Source organism: Tympanuchus pallidicinctus, unplaced genomic scaffold (assembly GCF_026119805.1).
Source record: "Tympanuchus pallidicinctus isolate F22 unplaced genomic scaffold, pur_lepc_1.0 scaffold2, whole genome shotgun sequence".
In the NCBI taxonomy this organism is placed as follows: domain Eukaryota; kingdom Metazoa; phylum Chordata; class Aves; order Galliformes; family Phasianidae; genus Tympanuchus; species Tympanuchus pallidicinctus.
This window is the reverse complement of record NW_026294721.1, coordinates 51,355,204-51,371,248: the sequence shown is the minus strand read 5'-3', so window position 1 is coordinate 51,371,248 and position 16,045 is coordinate 51,355,204. Positions and strand designations below refer to the sequence as shown.

Genomic DNA, 16,045 nt, shown 5'->3' with positions numbered 1-16,045 from the left:
GATCAAATATATAACTATGGGAACACCACAAAAATAAATGATTCTCCAAGGAAGAGTTTCAGTTATATCTTTCCATTGTAGCAATGTGCCAAAATGGTAACTCTGTGAAGGTGAAAATTGTATAAATGCTTAGAATGATTATATCCAGTTCAGATATGGACTGAACACGGAAGAACAGTGGGAATTCTACACTGGCATTGTATTTTATATCGTTTTTGAGTGATGTCTTTAGATACATATCTGACCACTGGGTAGCTACTGTTTTACTTTTCATTGTTTTTGTTACGAAAATACATTTTCTACCCACACCTGCAATTCATACACCTTTATCTTGCCAAAATTTCTGGTGGTTCAGTGTTTGTTTACTTAAGAGTTGGCAGACAAAAGAAACTTCATTTGTCCACCTAGCCCACATTCAGCTTGTGGTTGCATGGTGCCTATTTTCACTTGTTTCACCACTTGTTGACTAACAATGTGAACTTTGAGGTTAAAAACTAACTCTGAATAGATGGGAAGAGATGCACAAAAATGTCTTCCATCTTTGAGAAATAGAAAAACCAAGGCAGTAAACTGCTTTGAATAAGTTTTGGCTTTTTGTCGTGCAGTTTTGACAACATTGTATGGCTCAGATTAAGGCTCTGGGGAAAAGAGATCATTTTTCATAAATCCAACTAAATGTCAAAATATTGATGTGTGGCTTTGTTTTAGCTAGCCTAACTTCAAAACTGTTGTCCCTTATGGAAGGGGATGTTGGAAGTTGATTTATCATGGCATTAGTGAAGCTGATCTGCTTTTTCAAATTAGTTTGTATCTGAAGAGAAACCATTTGGTTTCTGTCACATGAGATGCATTATAGTGGTGCTGTAACAATAACCAAAAAAAAAAAAAAAAAATTAAAAACATCAAAAACTATCAAAATTTAAAAAAAAAAAAAGTTTAAAAAATTGCTTTTCAGTTTGTTTTTTTTTTTGTTTGCTTTAAAGGTGCAGATCAGATTAATATTTAAGGAAATATCTTTTCAGTGTATTCATCCTTGTCGTGTAAGATGGCTTTTTAAGATGTGGCTGTCAGATTTTACACTGCAGTCTGCAAAGATGCATATTGGCACTAAATAATGACACAGATGAATAGATGAAGCAGAAACGTAGAAAACTAGCTGCATAGCTGCTAGTAAGTGTGGGTGGTTGGGTTGTTGGGTTTTTTTTTGTGTTTTTTTTTTTTGCTGTTTTTGTTTTTCTAATGGCTGACAGCCAAGGATGGGTTGGGAGCTGGCTTTGGTACAGAAGCAGAGTAATTTGGTAGGGCACACCTGCTCACCAAGGCTGTTCAGTTGTGTCAAACTGTACTATTGATATCATTTCACCTTTGATTATTCATTTCATACCACTTGTAGCTACATGAAAAGCATGTGGTTCTATTTATAGATTCCACTGTGTTGTGAAATGCTGGGATGGGTGAAATACTAAAGAAAAAATTCTTTATTTTGTTCATATTAGTGTTCTTGCTACTCTAGTTGGCAGTAATAGAAGAAAACAGAATATGTATCCTTCAGCAAAGAACTGTCTAATGCTGCATTTTATCAAAGAAGAGGAAAAAATGAGTTCATCAGTAGAACTTTATCCTGATGTCTTAATCAGTGTGATGCACAGCTTATGCCATTTTCTTGATAAAAGCTGTATGTATTCATCGTAGCAAAAGGGGACTTGAATAATACACTTGTTAGTCATACGGGATTTCATGCACTTTTTACTCTGGAATAAAATGCAAGCACATATAGTTAGACTATCAAAGATTTGTGGGCACAGAGAGACTAAATTTAAGCCACTTTTCTTGGAGATTTTCTCCTAGAGGTAGTGGGGGGGGGAAAAAAAAATATATATATATATATATAAATATAATATATATATATATAAAATGGACGTGCTTTGGGAAAATCTTTCCCTCTTATTTAATTTCATTAGGATTGTATGCCAACTGCCTCAGGATCAGTGCTTAGAAAGCAAGAATGCTGTAGATTATTTTTTTTCTTTCCTCAATTGTGGGAAATGCTGCTGGCAGAGCAAGGTGCTGATAGGGTATTTGCTAATATTTTTGCTGACCTGAATGTTTGCCTGTACAGTTATTCCCTATGATCTTTACTTCTTCTTAATTAAGGAGTATTTTATATTGAGCTGCACAAATAGAATTAACCAATCTTGTCAAGGTGACTTTCCAGGATGTTGGGAGTAGCAAAACTCAGTACCGTTTTTCAGTGTGGAAGCAGAGTAGAATTCACTGGGGTGGGTTTGTTGAGCTGTTGCTGTGCTTAGGCAGAGCTGAGAGGTGAGCTCTGGAAAGTACTGCAGAGTTAAAATTAAAATGTGCATTAGCAGCACATATCTATGTTTTCATAGATACTTTTACGGTGTTTTTAAATCCAGCTTTGTTAATAGTTACACACACAACTACTTAAATACAAGATTGGAATGATGGCGTAGTCTGAGAACCAGCAAAATCTTTTTGTAAGAGTGAGGAATAAGGTGACTTTAAGGGAGTCCTCAGCTCTCTTGTTGTTGTGAATACCTGATGGGTTCCTTTATTTTCCAGAGTTCAAAGAATTTAAACTCTTTTTAATTTGCATCTGACTTTTGTTTCTATCTAAATTTCTTTTTTCTTTTATTTCTTTCCTCTAGTAAGAGCTATATTCTAGTAGAATCAACAGAAGGAACAAAGCTAATCATGGACAACTAATACAAGATTCGTACATAAAGCTAACACTTTGTTGGTATTGCAAGCTCAGAACACATTTCAGGATTAGATTGCTAGCAGGTTGTTCAGGAAGAACGAATATCCCAACTGTGAAAAGCTCACATTGTAAGTGAAGAATGCTGTCTTACTTTCTAAATTGTGATAAATGGGCTAAGTACACAGGGTGCATCATGTGAAGCTTTTGAGAAGTCTAGACGAGTATCTGTAGGGCATAGGCTAGTCACATTCGATTTGACTTCTGAGCTAGGCAAGTGTTTTTGGTAAAATCTGAAGGAATAATTGCTAACATCATGGAAAAGCTATAGCTTTGGTTTTCTTACTTTAACTGAACTAAAATGTAATTAACATGAAGCTGTAGCATATGTCTTCTGTGAACGAAAACACGTTGACTAAATCTTTGTTAATCTTCACTATGTCCACATGCATATTTGAGCTCACATCTGCATGAGAATGCAGAAGTTCTTCATCTCCATGTGTTTCTAACAAGTTCTTCCTCTAAGCTGATCCTTGATATCTTGCAAGCATGTCCTTTTGTACATTTTCTGAGCAGTGATGTTCTTCCTTACTATTTGGCTATATTCATCCTTACTCTTACAGTGTATCTTACTTTTTGCACAGCAGCATGCATCTGACTATTTCCATTTTACAGTGTTGATTTTAGCCATTTCTGTCACTAGCCAGTATCCTAAAGTTATGTTATGGCTGGTTCAGATGTTTTGTACATCTTGTTGGATTGTAGAAACTTTTGCCACGTGCTCTGGCACGCTTCATATAATTCTTTAAAACAATTTTCTGTTGGAGCATAACAATGAATCAAACCAGTCCAAGCTGTATTACAGACTTTATGTATTCTGTTTCATTCTTCCTTTCCAGTATGGAGTAGGATGTAGCATTTTGAGATCTTTTTTTTTTTTTTTTTATTTCAAGGTACAGAAAGAAATTACAGAGTAATGTATTCCCAGGCAAGGTAGCCTGTCAATGCAGCATTGAAATGATTGAGCCTAATTACAGCCCTGCAAAATATAATCTGAAGAAAAAGTGCTATGGTTTTTGCCTTAGCTTCTGCATCCAACCATTTCTCTAGCTGAGTGCAACCTCTGTAAACCTGCTCTGCTACGTAAAGAAATGTGGTGGTCCCTTGATTGACAGCACTTCTCTGAAATATGGACACCTTGCATACGTGTATAAAGAAAAGCAGAGCATTCTAATTCATTAGCTGACAATTTTTTAAAATAAATGAGTGATGTTTATGTTGCCTTTGAAATTCCTTTCTCAGGATGCATTGAAAAGCATGCTGATGTAAGAGTAAATGACAGGCCACAAAACAGTGAAACAGCACAATTATCCTGTGGTGTATGAAATAGATTTTATGAAAAGAATAATTCTGCTTTGACCTTTCAATTTATTGACCTTTTAGCAGTAATGGATAGATATTGGATGGAAATGTCAATTCTTTTACTAGATGTTTCCTTTTAATTATCTAGGCTTAGTGTATCTTTTTATGTGTTTGGGGGGGGGGGGGGGGGGGAAAACAACAGGTTTATGGCCTTTCCACCCCTTTCTTCTGAGCACAGGAATCATGAGATGAAACTGACTGCCCTGTTCGGCTTCCCTGCTTATACTGCATAGAGTCTACTTTCCTATTTATTTATGTGGCTATGTGTGGAAAGCTGATGTTGCTTGGCAGAGTAGTAATAAAGTATCTGTGATGGGAGGTCAGACCAAGCCCATACTTCTGGGCTGCATCCAGGAGCAGTTTAATTTGGCCAAACTTCTAAACTCATGTCTTGTTACCCAAGGAAAGGCCTCTGGAATTCATTAATTACACACAAAAATTTGGTCTGTATACATTTTTCTTAAGAGCAAGCCTTTCATATATCATTTTTTCCCATTCATTACTTTCACTTGGTGGGTTGAAAATTTGCACACCGTTCTGCTGTAAAAATAAAGTTCTGTGTGTGCTGCTATCACAGGTGCTTTTTAACTGATGCTTTAAAATATGTATTTCAAGAGCTGTCTACTTCTCTGCTCAATCTATAATAACAAATACTAAATAGAACTAAATGAGGTGAGCCAGCCATTTCAGTTGAGGTTGTTGAGGAAGACAGACTTCTTATATAGTGCAGTATTTTAGAATGAACAGACTAAAATGGGTAATATCTTAAGGCAGCAATAAAGTTTAGCTCAGCAAACTAAGGCATTTCAATCGCTTAAGAGTAACAAACCTAGGATATTAATGTTAGATTATTTCCCCCTACCCACACACCTCTTCCAATTCCCATGGGCTTTGCACATTTAAAAAATAAGGAAGGAAAAGGCTTTTGATGCCAAGCAGTAGAGTAGCTGGCTGGTACCACGGAATTGTTTCCTCTAAGATTGATTGCTGCTTGACTGCTCAGTTGATCTAGGACATCCAGGACTGGTGTTTTGAAATGAAACTTACCGGTTTTAGTTTCTAAATACTTGGGTATCAGTTTTGACTTTTTGAAGTGCAGGTGCTTTGTACTTTGTGTAAAACAGGCTGCTTTGAGATGTACATAAAGTTGAGATGAGAACTTATTTTTATAGTATTTAGATTATGTTTTTAAGCTTGTACTTAAATTTTTTTTCAGTGCGTATTTCACGGTTAATGGCTTAATGTTATGTCAGCACATTTTGATTATAGATTTGCCAGCAGAGTAACTTGCAGAGTAGAAATGGAAGGCACATGCTGCTTAAGCTACAAAACAAACCACTGCTTGGACCTTAAGAGAGCACAGAGCTGCTGTGTGTTTAACTTTGTAAGTGAGGAGGCCCTCCCCATTCTTTCTAGATATTTTTGCTCACTTTGTTCTGCCACTTTGAGATTTATTCAGAGCCTTCTCTCAAAAGGATGTTCTTCTAAATTGTTTGCGTATGACAAGTAGTCTGGCATCCTGGTGAAGTACTCTCTGTTCATTTGTTCACAGTCCTGATCAAGAGTCTATGTATTGACTTCATATATTTACACATCTGACTTACCGGCAGCGTGTTTAATAATTTGTAAGCTTCTCGCTGGTAACAGAGTAATGCTTGAGAACAGGAAAAGTGCAAGAAAGATTAATGCTATGCAGATGCAAATCCTTGGTGTGAAAATAGAAATAATAAGAAAGGACATTTAATGGACTGAATCATTTTCCAAATGTTTGTAAGGGCATGGGAAGAAATCAAAATTGAAGTAATGCTGTAGACCTTTATTAGCAAAAGATAAGGGAAAAGACCTTATTCAGTAAGGCTGTAGGAGACTGCACTTTATTTTCTATCTTGATGGGAAGTGATCTTTCTTAAACCAAAATTTCAAAGAAAGGTTGAAGTCTTGGAGGTTATTCAAGTGTGAAGTTAGTTCATGTGCTGGGACTAATTAAATATTCTGTAAATTATTTACACCACTTTAAAATTTTCCTAAGTTCCATTGTCCTGAAAGTAATCAGTTTTTAAAAAAGAAAAATGAGTAAATGCTTTTGCTACTGATGGTCTTTTTTGCCTTGTTGAGTGCTAGATGTTGATCTTCCTATATTTGCATGCACACTTATATCTGTATGCGTACACAAATATTTTGTTCTCTGTGGAAACTGCAGTCTCCTTGTTTTTTTTGTTTGTTTGCTGGTTGGTTTTTCTTGTTGTTGTTACTTGGAAAGCTATTAATTTGCTGGCAGACTTCAAATTGCTGTTAGGTTTTGGATCACCTCACAAACCATTTAAAATTCCTTGTTGTTCCATGGGGTTTTATTTTTAGGCGTAGCCACTGACCACCTGAATTGCTGCTTGGAAGAAATTAGAAGTCAAGCAGCCAGGAATCATGGAACAGCAGACTCAGGAATTTTTTGATTCACACCTTGAAGTTGGGCAGATATTTTCTATTTATTTATTTTTTTAAATAATGAGAATCTGTTGCTGAGTTTTTCATTTATCATCATGGATTCCTTCTGGAATTCTAGAACTTGTTTCTAGGAAAAGTATTGTGGTAGTCTGTGCCAGTGCTGAACTCCGTCAATCTCAATTCCTGCTTTTATCTTTTTCGTAACTTTCTACTGCATGTGAATTTCCTATTCCATTCCTCCAGTTCTTTGCTTTCAATTTCAGGTATTTGTGGGCCATTATGTCTTTTCACAGCTGAAAGCTGCTCATGCTAGTAATTATTGTTCATACTTTTTTTTTTAAATATCTGAATTCTGCATTCAGCTCACTTATTGCAAAAATAGAGACACTGCTGTAACTCGCTCCAGAGTAAAACAGATAAGCAAGAACAGTCTTAAAATGATCATGTTTTTACAAGTCATTTTCGGAGTAACGTAGAGAAAGTGTGACTGTAATTAGTATTCTGAACTCTGGAAGAAATAACCAGTGAAAGGTCCCTGCTGTTCTTACTGAATGTCGAAATCACTTGGTAGTTTTCCAGTTGTCAGGATTTTCTTTGGGGAAAAACACTAAATATCAAAGTTCTATTACAGTGTGTTGAAAATGAAAAATGTAGTAGGATTTCACCACAAAATGAAAAAGTTGTTCATTACTCTGGAGATGCACGCTATTCTCTCTGGCATTATCCAAGTAGGTAGGAAACCTGATATTTTTAAGAAAAATTTTGTTGTACTTATTTTTTTTTTTTTTTTTTTTAACACAAATGTATTGCCTTCACTAGGAGTAAAGCATACACTAAAGGTCAGTATCCTGCCTGAATATGGATGAGCTAACTGGTCTTCTTAAAGTGATAGAAAAGTAAATGGTTTTCTTTACTCTTTGTTAGAAGATTTATGAAGGATCTTTGTTTTGTTTGTTGCTGCAAAGGTTGTGTTTATTGTAGATTCTCCTTTTTTTTTCTTTTTTTTTTTCAATATGTTTCGTTAATTTTTCTTTGACTGCAGCTGATTTTTAGGATGCTTCACCTTTAATGATTATCTGCTTTCCTCCCAAGTTGAGTAATATTTTGTCATGTATTACACTTTGCTCCTTTGGCTCAGAGTATTCCACTCTAAGTTGCAGTTGGGTTTTCAACTGCACAGCTCTAAGGAAATACACTGTGTTCAGCACTGTACACATCAAGTACAAAGTAATGTTATGATTCCTTTTTTTCCACCCAACTGATAGCATATGACTTTGTCAAAATGGCAGGCTACACAAGGTTCAGCAACACTGAATGCTTTCATAGCAAAGTTGTCAGCCTTGTAACAGGTATATCTGATAAATGGCACAATGTTGATCCAAAAATCCTAATTTCAATATGCTGCATGAAATATACCTTGGATGTGCTGCATGCATTTATATTTGAATCATTAGCCTGCTTTGCAAAGGAATTTAGTGAAGATGCATTACAATGGCTGTGTTTCAATTATATTCTTCCACTGTATTGTTAATAGTTGTGTTACACTTCTCTTAAACAGCTTGCAATGTTATCATGCATAACTTGGGCATAAAACTAAAGCTTAAAATGTCTTTGCTAGTTTTTCATGAAAGTTGCTGAGTATTTGAATGGTGAGGTGTTTTTGAAAATTTTTAAAGGAGAGAGACAGCACAATAGATGGATACCTATGTATTTCCCTAGCAATATCATAGCTGGGTTACTTGGTTTTACCAATATTTTTTTTATCACTTCTTTTTTTTCATGACCAGAGATTGACATTGAGCGTTGTGTTCGTGAGTCAATCAACCTGTTTCGCTGGACCCCAAAGAGTGCTACGTACAGGCAATATGCACAGCCTCCTCGGCAAGCCAGTGAGAGCAGCAGCACAAGAAGTTCAATGTCTTGCTTTTCTGTAGATTATCAGGAAGCACCTCGAGGTGACCTGGTAAGTGCCCTAACAAACGGAGAGGGGGAAGAAGAGTGATGCAGCCTGACATGAGAAAACAACTTTCCACTCCCCCATTATCAAATGCATAAGTGTTTATCCTTACCTTGTTTTAGTGCAAAACTTCATATGTTAGGTATGCTTGTTTCTTTCCTATAGTCCTTTTCTGTTCGTTTTTTCCTCAATCTATAGTACTCATGTAAGAATGGCAATTGGTAGTTCATACATTTATGGGGGGAAAACTGCTGTTGTCATTCCGTTAAGGTAGTCCAACTCAGTACAAGTTTTAGGAGTCTTGTTAGTACTGATGTCTGTGTGTGTTTTTATGAATTTTTTTGTGACACTTCATCCTTTGTTTTTTGTCCTTTCTTTAATAATAGAACAACTTTGCTTTGCAAGTTGTATAGTAAAAGGACCTTGCCATCTACTAATATGTTTTTGATCTGGACATTGCAACTGCTCTAGAGCTGGCTTTTTTGCTTGCATTGTGAAGGGGTTTCTTGCAGCCATGGACTGACTTCTTTTTTTAATTGCTTAGTTCTTCACTGGACTTTCTTCTAGGACTTTCTTCACTGATTTTCTACTCTTTTAATAAAGCAGTAAGGAAATACCTACTAAACCTCAGTCACAGGTATTTAGATTCCCACTACCAAGCACAAGGATTGGATGCCTTCATCGCATACTCTGATTTATTTATCAGCTAGTGATGGGCTTAGAGTCTGTTCCTGGTTATTAATTGTGATGAAAAATCCAGTGCAGTGAATTCATCTGCTCTGAAATGTAGTTCTTTATTCTGTTTTGTTTTTCTGAACAGGAAGTAAAAAGGTTTTTTGGTCACACAAGGTATTTTGTTAGTTTTGTTAAACTTCACTGCTTTGAACTTAAACTTCTTTGATGTACCTGCCAATGAAATCATTTATTTTTGCGCCAGATCTCTGCCTCTCCCAGCTCCTCCTCCAGCTCCATGGTGTTCTTACCACAACAGACCACTGTCCCAGTCTACCTGTAGAACTACAAACAGTCTTTTGTCTCAGGAGAAAAATAATAAAAAGAACATTTTCCCACTGAGAACTAGGTAGTTGTAAAGTGATGCAGGCTGCACTGACTGTTTTTTCTATCTTGGCATGCCAGTTTAAAGGTATGGCTCAAGTTGTTTTGAAAGATAGTAGGTGAGTTATGTGTTGGCAAGGAAAAACTCGTGTATAAGATTATATCTGTATAGCTATTAATTTCAACAAAAATATTATTCCTTTTTTTTCTACTGAGATCTGATGTTCTTTTCTTTTGTCAAATACATTATCTGTTGGGTGCTGCTGATTTGAAATTATTTCTTTCCTTCCTCTCAACACTATAAATCTTGTTGGTCTTTTAAATGAATTAAATGTTTGGGTGTTCTTTATCTTCTGTGTTCTCCAATCCAAATTCATTCATGGGTATGCAACAAAAGTAGGAGGACAATATCCATACTATAAACTTGCCCTGTCTGTTCTGCCAATTGCATTAGGTTTGTCTTTCTGTCAGTTTTTCCCAACTTCTACAAATATAAGCTTTGTGTTGTCACTTCCCTGTATCTGAATACTTAAATAGTTCTTAAACTTGAGTATGATATTCTATCATCTTTTTTCCTATACTGCAGTTTTGTTCTTATTTCTATTACTGTATTTTCTGGAAGTCTTAGCCTCAAATCCGGACTCCAAGAACTAGACCTGCAAATGCAGAGTAAAAAGAAACTCCAAAGAACTTAGGAGATTTAAGAAAAAATTAGTAGGTGAGATAGAAGAAAAATGAAATGCCACAAGTACAGGTGATTGTCATACAGAAACTTCAGTCAGCACAACTGCTGCTATGTTGTTCTGGTGATGCATGAAGGGGATTTCAGAAGGAGCTAAGGGCTTGAAATTCATAGAATAATTCAGGTAGGAATCATCTGGTACAAATTCCAGCAGAAAGCAGACAAAACACTGAATTTAGATGCACTTGCCAAGGGCTTTGTGCTGTCATATCACAAAAACTTCCAAGGAAAGCGATTATGCAGTCTTTTTTTATAGCCTGATCCAATCCCTGACAGTCTTAAATATGAAGGTGTTTTCATCTATGTGCTAGCTTTTCTTAATGTATGACAAGATAGTAAATAGACTAGTTTCCACAGTCTGGTATGTGCTTGTTCCTTTCTGTGTCTAGGCAAAAGTGAAGAGACTTGGAAGCAGCACGGAGGTGAAAGGGAGAAAGCAGCAATGATGTTCTGAATTGGTAAATAGAGCAAGATTTGTATTTGTAGCAAAGAAAAACATCCATTGGTTTGGGTCAAGCAAAGCTGCTTCTGTTTCCTGAAAGATGTGTTGGGGTCTTTTTTTCTTTTTCCCGATAGTAATTTTATTTTCATACCAGAAGTGATTTTTGTTTATAAGGCTGGTAACTAGGCTCTTCCATCCCATGATTTCCAAGAAATCAAGCTGATGTTTTCACTGTGTCATGCAGAAGAAAAATAAGTACAGCAACTTTTATTGCCTTCAAATTTGGTTCTGCTTTTTGCTTAGCAGAGGAACATTTGTGATTCACTGCAGCATAACCAATGGTTTAACCTCTTGAAGTTTAGAGATCTACTGTAGTTTGGAATTGTTGGATTTTTTTAAGCTCATTGCTAGGAGGAGTGCTCTATTATTTATACATTAATGTGTGAACATTTTAGCTTTTTTTCTGTAGACGAGAGGAACTAATCTCACGGACAGGAAGGAAGCAGGTTCTATATGATGTTCTGGGCTAAGAACTTTTGCTCTCATTTCTTTTATTTGTATGTCAGATTTGGAGACATGCATGTTTATATTAATGTTCTTGTTACTGAAATACTGTTTATGCCCAAAGGTTGTGGGTATTTTGGTTGTGTTTTTGTGTGTCTGTTAATCCTGGAACTGTGTGTTTATTACAGTCATGTCCTCTACTAGTGTTTGTTGCCTTGGGAAAACTTTTTTCTACTTGAAAGTGGTGGAATCTGATTTTAATCTTCAGTACACATAGCCTAAAGGAGTTCTCTAAAACTCCTCGCTGTGTCCTTGCTGGTCACTCTCACTCTTAAAAAAGTACTGTGTTGTTTTCTCATCTGTTTAGCTTCGTGTGGAACAAGCAGTTTGTGCTACACTTACATCCCCAGTTTTATATTCTTGGGCCACCTCTGAATTTAAGGATGGGAAGAGCAAGAAATAATTCCTCTGAAAACAGTGTTTAGTTAATTCTAAATGCGATCTTTCTCCTACTCATGTACTTGTATTTTCTTTTTAAGCTGCTTCAGTTTTTTTCTTAAATGCTTTTTATTGGCTACTCAAATATTTGTGTATATCTGCATGTTACAGTTATTTGGTTAATAATAACATGAGAAGAATTTGCCCCTGGCTGAGCACTCTTCTCCCTGAATCAGCAGCCAGTAAAGCAAACTGTTTTGACTTTTTTTTTTATTATTAGTAGCCCTACTTAGTTTTCATTTTAGTGACATTTATTTGCAGCTTTGTAAATAGGCTCGGGTGTTCTCCTCCCTCCCCAACTTTGTGTTGCTTAATCTTTTGCTCTTTCAGCCAGTAAGTGTATTTTTACTGAGATAAAATCTCAAGGAGGAAATAGTTTCAGAGAGAATGAATGTACATCTTAAGTGGGTTAGCATGTGTATTTTGAGAAAGATAGGATGTCAAAAATAAGAATTAAAATCTTTTAAATTTATTCCTGAATTTTAATAACAGGCTACTTAAATTTGTCTTTAACTTCTTGACCAGTACATGACTTTTTTCTTTCTTACCCTGTTGCATGAAACTTGCCTTCATGCCTTAGGAAACCCCAACATGTTGTTCTTAAACATCAAGGAATCAGAGACAAATACCATTTGTCGTGTAAAAATTTTCTGCTGTGCCTCCATTTCTCTTCTTATTGACATGGTAGATGTTCACACACTCTCCAGCTACCTGCATACTTGCGCAGGATACAGTTCCTTTATCTCTCTATTTCTGTGCTGAAGTGTGACACATGAATTCCCAGAAGTCTCCTGGCTGTTACCACTGTGCCTTTGTCTTCTTTCTACTGCCCATCCTTTTTTCAGGGATGTGAGTTCTTGGTAAAATATTGAGGAATGAAAGCAGTCAGCTGGGAAAAAGCTACTGCATGATTATTGATCTTCAGGTGTCATCAGTTCAGTTTTTCCTTTTTGATGAAGCAGAAGGAGAAAAAACTTTGTGGAAAGGCAACTTAATGTTTTGCTGAAATAGTACAAACAGGAAAGCTATGGTTTGTATCCAAAATAGTATAAGCACACTTTCTTAAGGTAACTGGATAGGTTGTATGCCTGACTTCTCACAGATGACATTTTAAGCTTATGTGCTATTGCCATTTGCTGTATTTTGCTAAAGCTCCATTGCCTATCATTTCCTCCAGTATTCACATAGGATATAGTTGTCCTATAGAATCTGTTGGCTATGTTTATATTATAAGTCCTTTGTGTGTAATAATCGTTGTGTGCAGTCCATCTCCATCAGAGAAGCACGGTAAGTAGTGTGTATACCAGCACTTCAGTTTCTGTATGCAGACCAGCAAATATCCAAGTGCAAGGTCTGTGCTGTTTGCTATTAAATGCATTCAGGCTCAAGGGTCTTCTGTCTGCCACAACCAGTTCCATGTTTATATTTGGGCTTCTTTTGTTGCTCTCCAACTCAGCAGAAGATTGCACTTTGAATTTGTTGTTAATACAGGTTATGTAAAGCGTTAGCTGATCAAGATACAAATGAGTTTCTTGTTATATGTATATAAAATACAAATTTGAATATGCCTCTGCTTCTGTTTTGATTTCCTGCTAATAGCTGATGTAAAGATTTGGGTTTACTTTTGATTTTCAAAATGGCTTGGTTAAAATATCTTCTGCAAGAAATTTTTAACTAGACACGTGCTAATTAACTCATCACATTCTGGAAAGTAGTCTTAGGAATTTTTAAAAGCTTCAAAACTTCCTGTATATTTTGTAGCTTTTCAAAGGAGTGGTTTCTTGTTTGTGACAAGAAAATTTATAAGCCAGACAGCCATCAGCCAGTGCAAGGAGCATAAGTGTAAGGAAACCTCTGCTTCCAGCATGCTGCTTTTGCAGATAAAATTTACTGCAGGAAGTCTTGTAGCACTTCTTTCACTCAGCTTGATTTGAAAAATATCAATGTATTTTATTACATTTTAGGACTTTTTTCAATAGAAAATAAGACATTGCTTCAATTACGGGAGTAGATAAAGCAAGAAATAAATTGACTTAGGAAATAACTGATGATAAATGTTAATTTTGGAGTCTCTAATGAATGTTGTGGTTGTTTGAGTTCTAATATAAATAGTAATTATTTTAATTGAATGTAAGCTGATTGTAACAAATGTGCTCTATTTTTGTAGCTGAGATGGAATTAAATGAATATGTTAGAGTGTAAATATTATTTAGATGAGATTATAATAGTTTGTTGAATGCTCATTTAGATCATTTTCAGATATTGTAAATATTTTGTACAGGAGTTTTCATTTTAGGAGTCTCCTTGGGACGTGTTTATCAGCTGTGAATACAGATGGGACATTTGGAGCAGCTAGAGAGCTCTCTGCAAGCCTTAGCCTCAGGTTCTGGATTCACTGATTTCCCATCCCATTCCTCCTCACAAATCTTTGTGATTATACACACTTTGATGTTGAAAGCTGATTGTCTTTGACCTTTTCGACCTCTCACAATTGGGATTCTGTGACTGATTAACAAATATGCGGCTTTTTTTGTTTTTTTTTGTTTTTTTTTTTTAAGTATGAAATAAATCAAGTAGGCAATCCTTTGTTTGAATCTTCAGGCAAGTTCTTCATATTTAACATCATTCTCATACGATGTTTTTAAAATCATTTCTGGTTTGAAAATTGTTTTAAAATCAGATTTGAGGTTTGATAATCATTTTAATTAAGTATTGGGAGTGTCATTTTTACTTTTTTAAACACTCCTGTGCTTGATTGTAACTTGATTGTAAGAGGAGTGTTTCTTGTGAAAACACATTGTTGGAGATGCATGTGATACACTGATAAAGTAGCCTCTACTCAGTCATTACTGGAGTAAGTTAATAGGATATTGAAAAGCAATGCACAGGAAAAGCAGAGTTTGCAAAGTTTCTTTGGTGTTAGGCCTTCCCATCTGTGCTCACCACTCAGCTGCTGCTGACAGTTCCTATAGTGTCACTGTAGTTTTTATCTGTGCTTCTTTGTCCAGCACTGACAGATGCCAATTTTCTGTATTGATTACTGATGAGTGATCCGTGAGCTGTGAGGTCTGATATGGCTCCATTCTTGAGTTTGGTCTTGCATGAATGTTTCTTTCCACAAGTAGTGCAAGAGCAAATCCTGGTCCTAGGACTAAGTTTTAACAAGAATGAATTGCTTGCTTTGTCTTACTGAAATTCAATAATAGTATTTTCCAAACTTTTGCTCTTTTTTTTTTTTTTTTAAATTCCATGCATGGAGAATAACTGGAAGCAGTTACCTCAGTGTTTTAATAATTGTACTGGTAATTATTTATCAGTTCTCTTAACTACGTGATGTAAGACATCATTTAGATTTTCCTCTGAGAAATAAGTAAAGAGTCAGTTTGTGAGCTCTTAAGGAAAGAGAAATTTCAGACCACAGATGTCCTGAATTCCAAGCTGTCTGAAGATGCAGTTATCCTTTTTTTTTTTTTTTTTTTTTTTTTGTTACACATTTTAGCCCCAGTCCTTGTTTTCTCTGAGTGGGAAGACTGCACGAATACACTGGAAGTGTCTTTCTGGCAGCCAGCATAAATAGTTGGGGCATTTCCTGTGTAACAGTTTTATTTCATGTTTCTTGAAAATAATCCGTGTTTTTTAAGAGCTGTATATGATTTTTGCAGTGTAACGTGCTTGTGAATTTATTTTAGGAGAGAAGCAACTCTCAGAATGAACCCACCAAATGTACTAAGTCCATACTTTAGTACCAGCTTGGTTCTTCAAAGCTTTATACTTCACTCTGCTTCCAATTGGTATAATTAGATATTGCAGAGAGAAATATTCACTTACTATGGCTTTTTTCTGTTTGTGTGCTTGTAGCATTTGGAGGCAACGGAGTTGGGCAGAAATATTTGAAGCTGGGTTTTGAAAGAAAAGTAAATTCAAGGATGCTGGGGTTTTTTTTGCACACAAATGTTATGAAATGCAAGGCACAGCTGCATTCTGCCAGCCCCTGCAGCACTAATTTCTTCTTACACTAAATTCTGTATATACCTTATATTACTGCTATGAAGGTTTTGTCTTAGAGCGTGCTGCTGTGTAAACAGTGATACCAAAAAAGTGTAATAAAAAGGAGTTTTCAGGGTATGGGGATGGGGTGTAGAATGTGGGAGACAAAAGTATTTCTGTTGATCAAAAGCCTAAGCTTTGGGTTTTGATTTGTTCTTAGTCCAAATACTGGGATTCTGTCATACCTTATCTTTTTCTTCTCCAACTATCCTA

At 35.9% G+C, this 16,045-nt stretch overlaps 1 protein-coding gene across 5 annotated transcripts in view; it reads left to right on the top strand.

Annotated features, from left to right (window-relative positions):
* TBCK (TBC1 domain containing kinase) overlaps positions 1-16,045 on the top strand; it is a 95,175-nt gene that overhangs the window by 53,336 nt on the left and 25,794 nt on the right. For all 5 annotated transcript variants that reach the window (XM_052681504.1, XM_052681502.1, XM_052681505.1 and 2 more), the window contains one exon: positions 8,374-8,549. In XM_052681504.1, the coding sequence (XP_052537464.1) occupies positions 8,374-8,549 (176 nt within the window). The remainder of the gene's footprint in view (positions 1-8,373; positions 8,550-16,045) is intronic.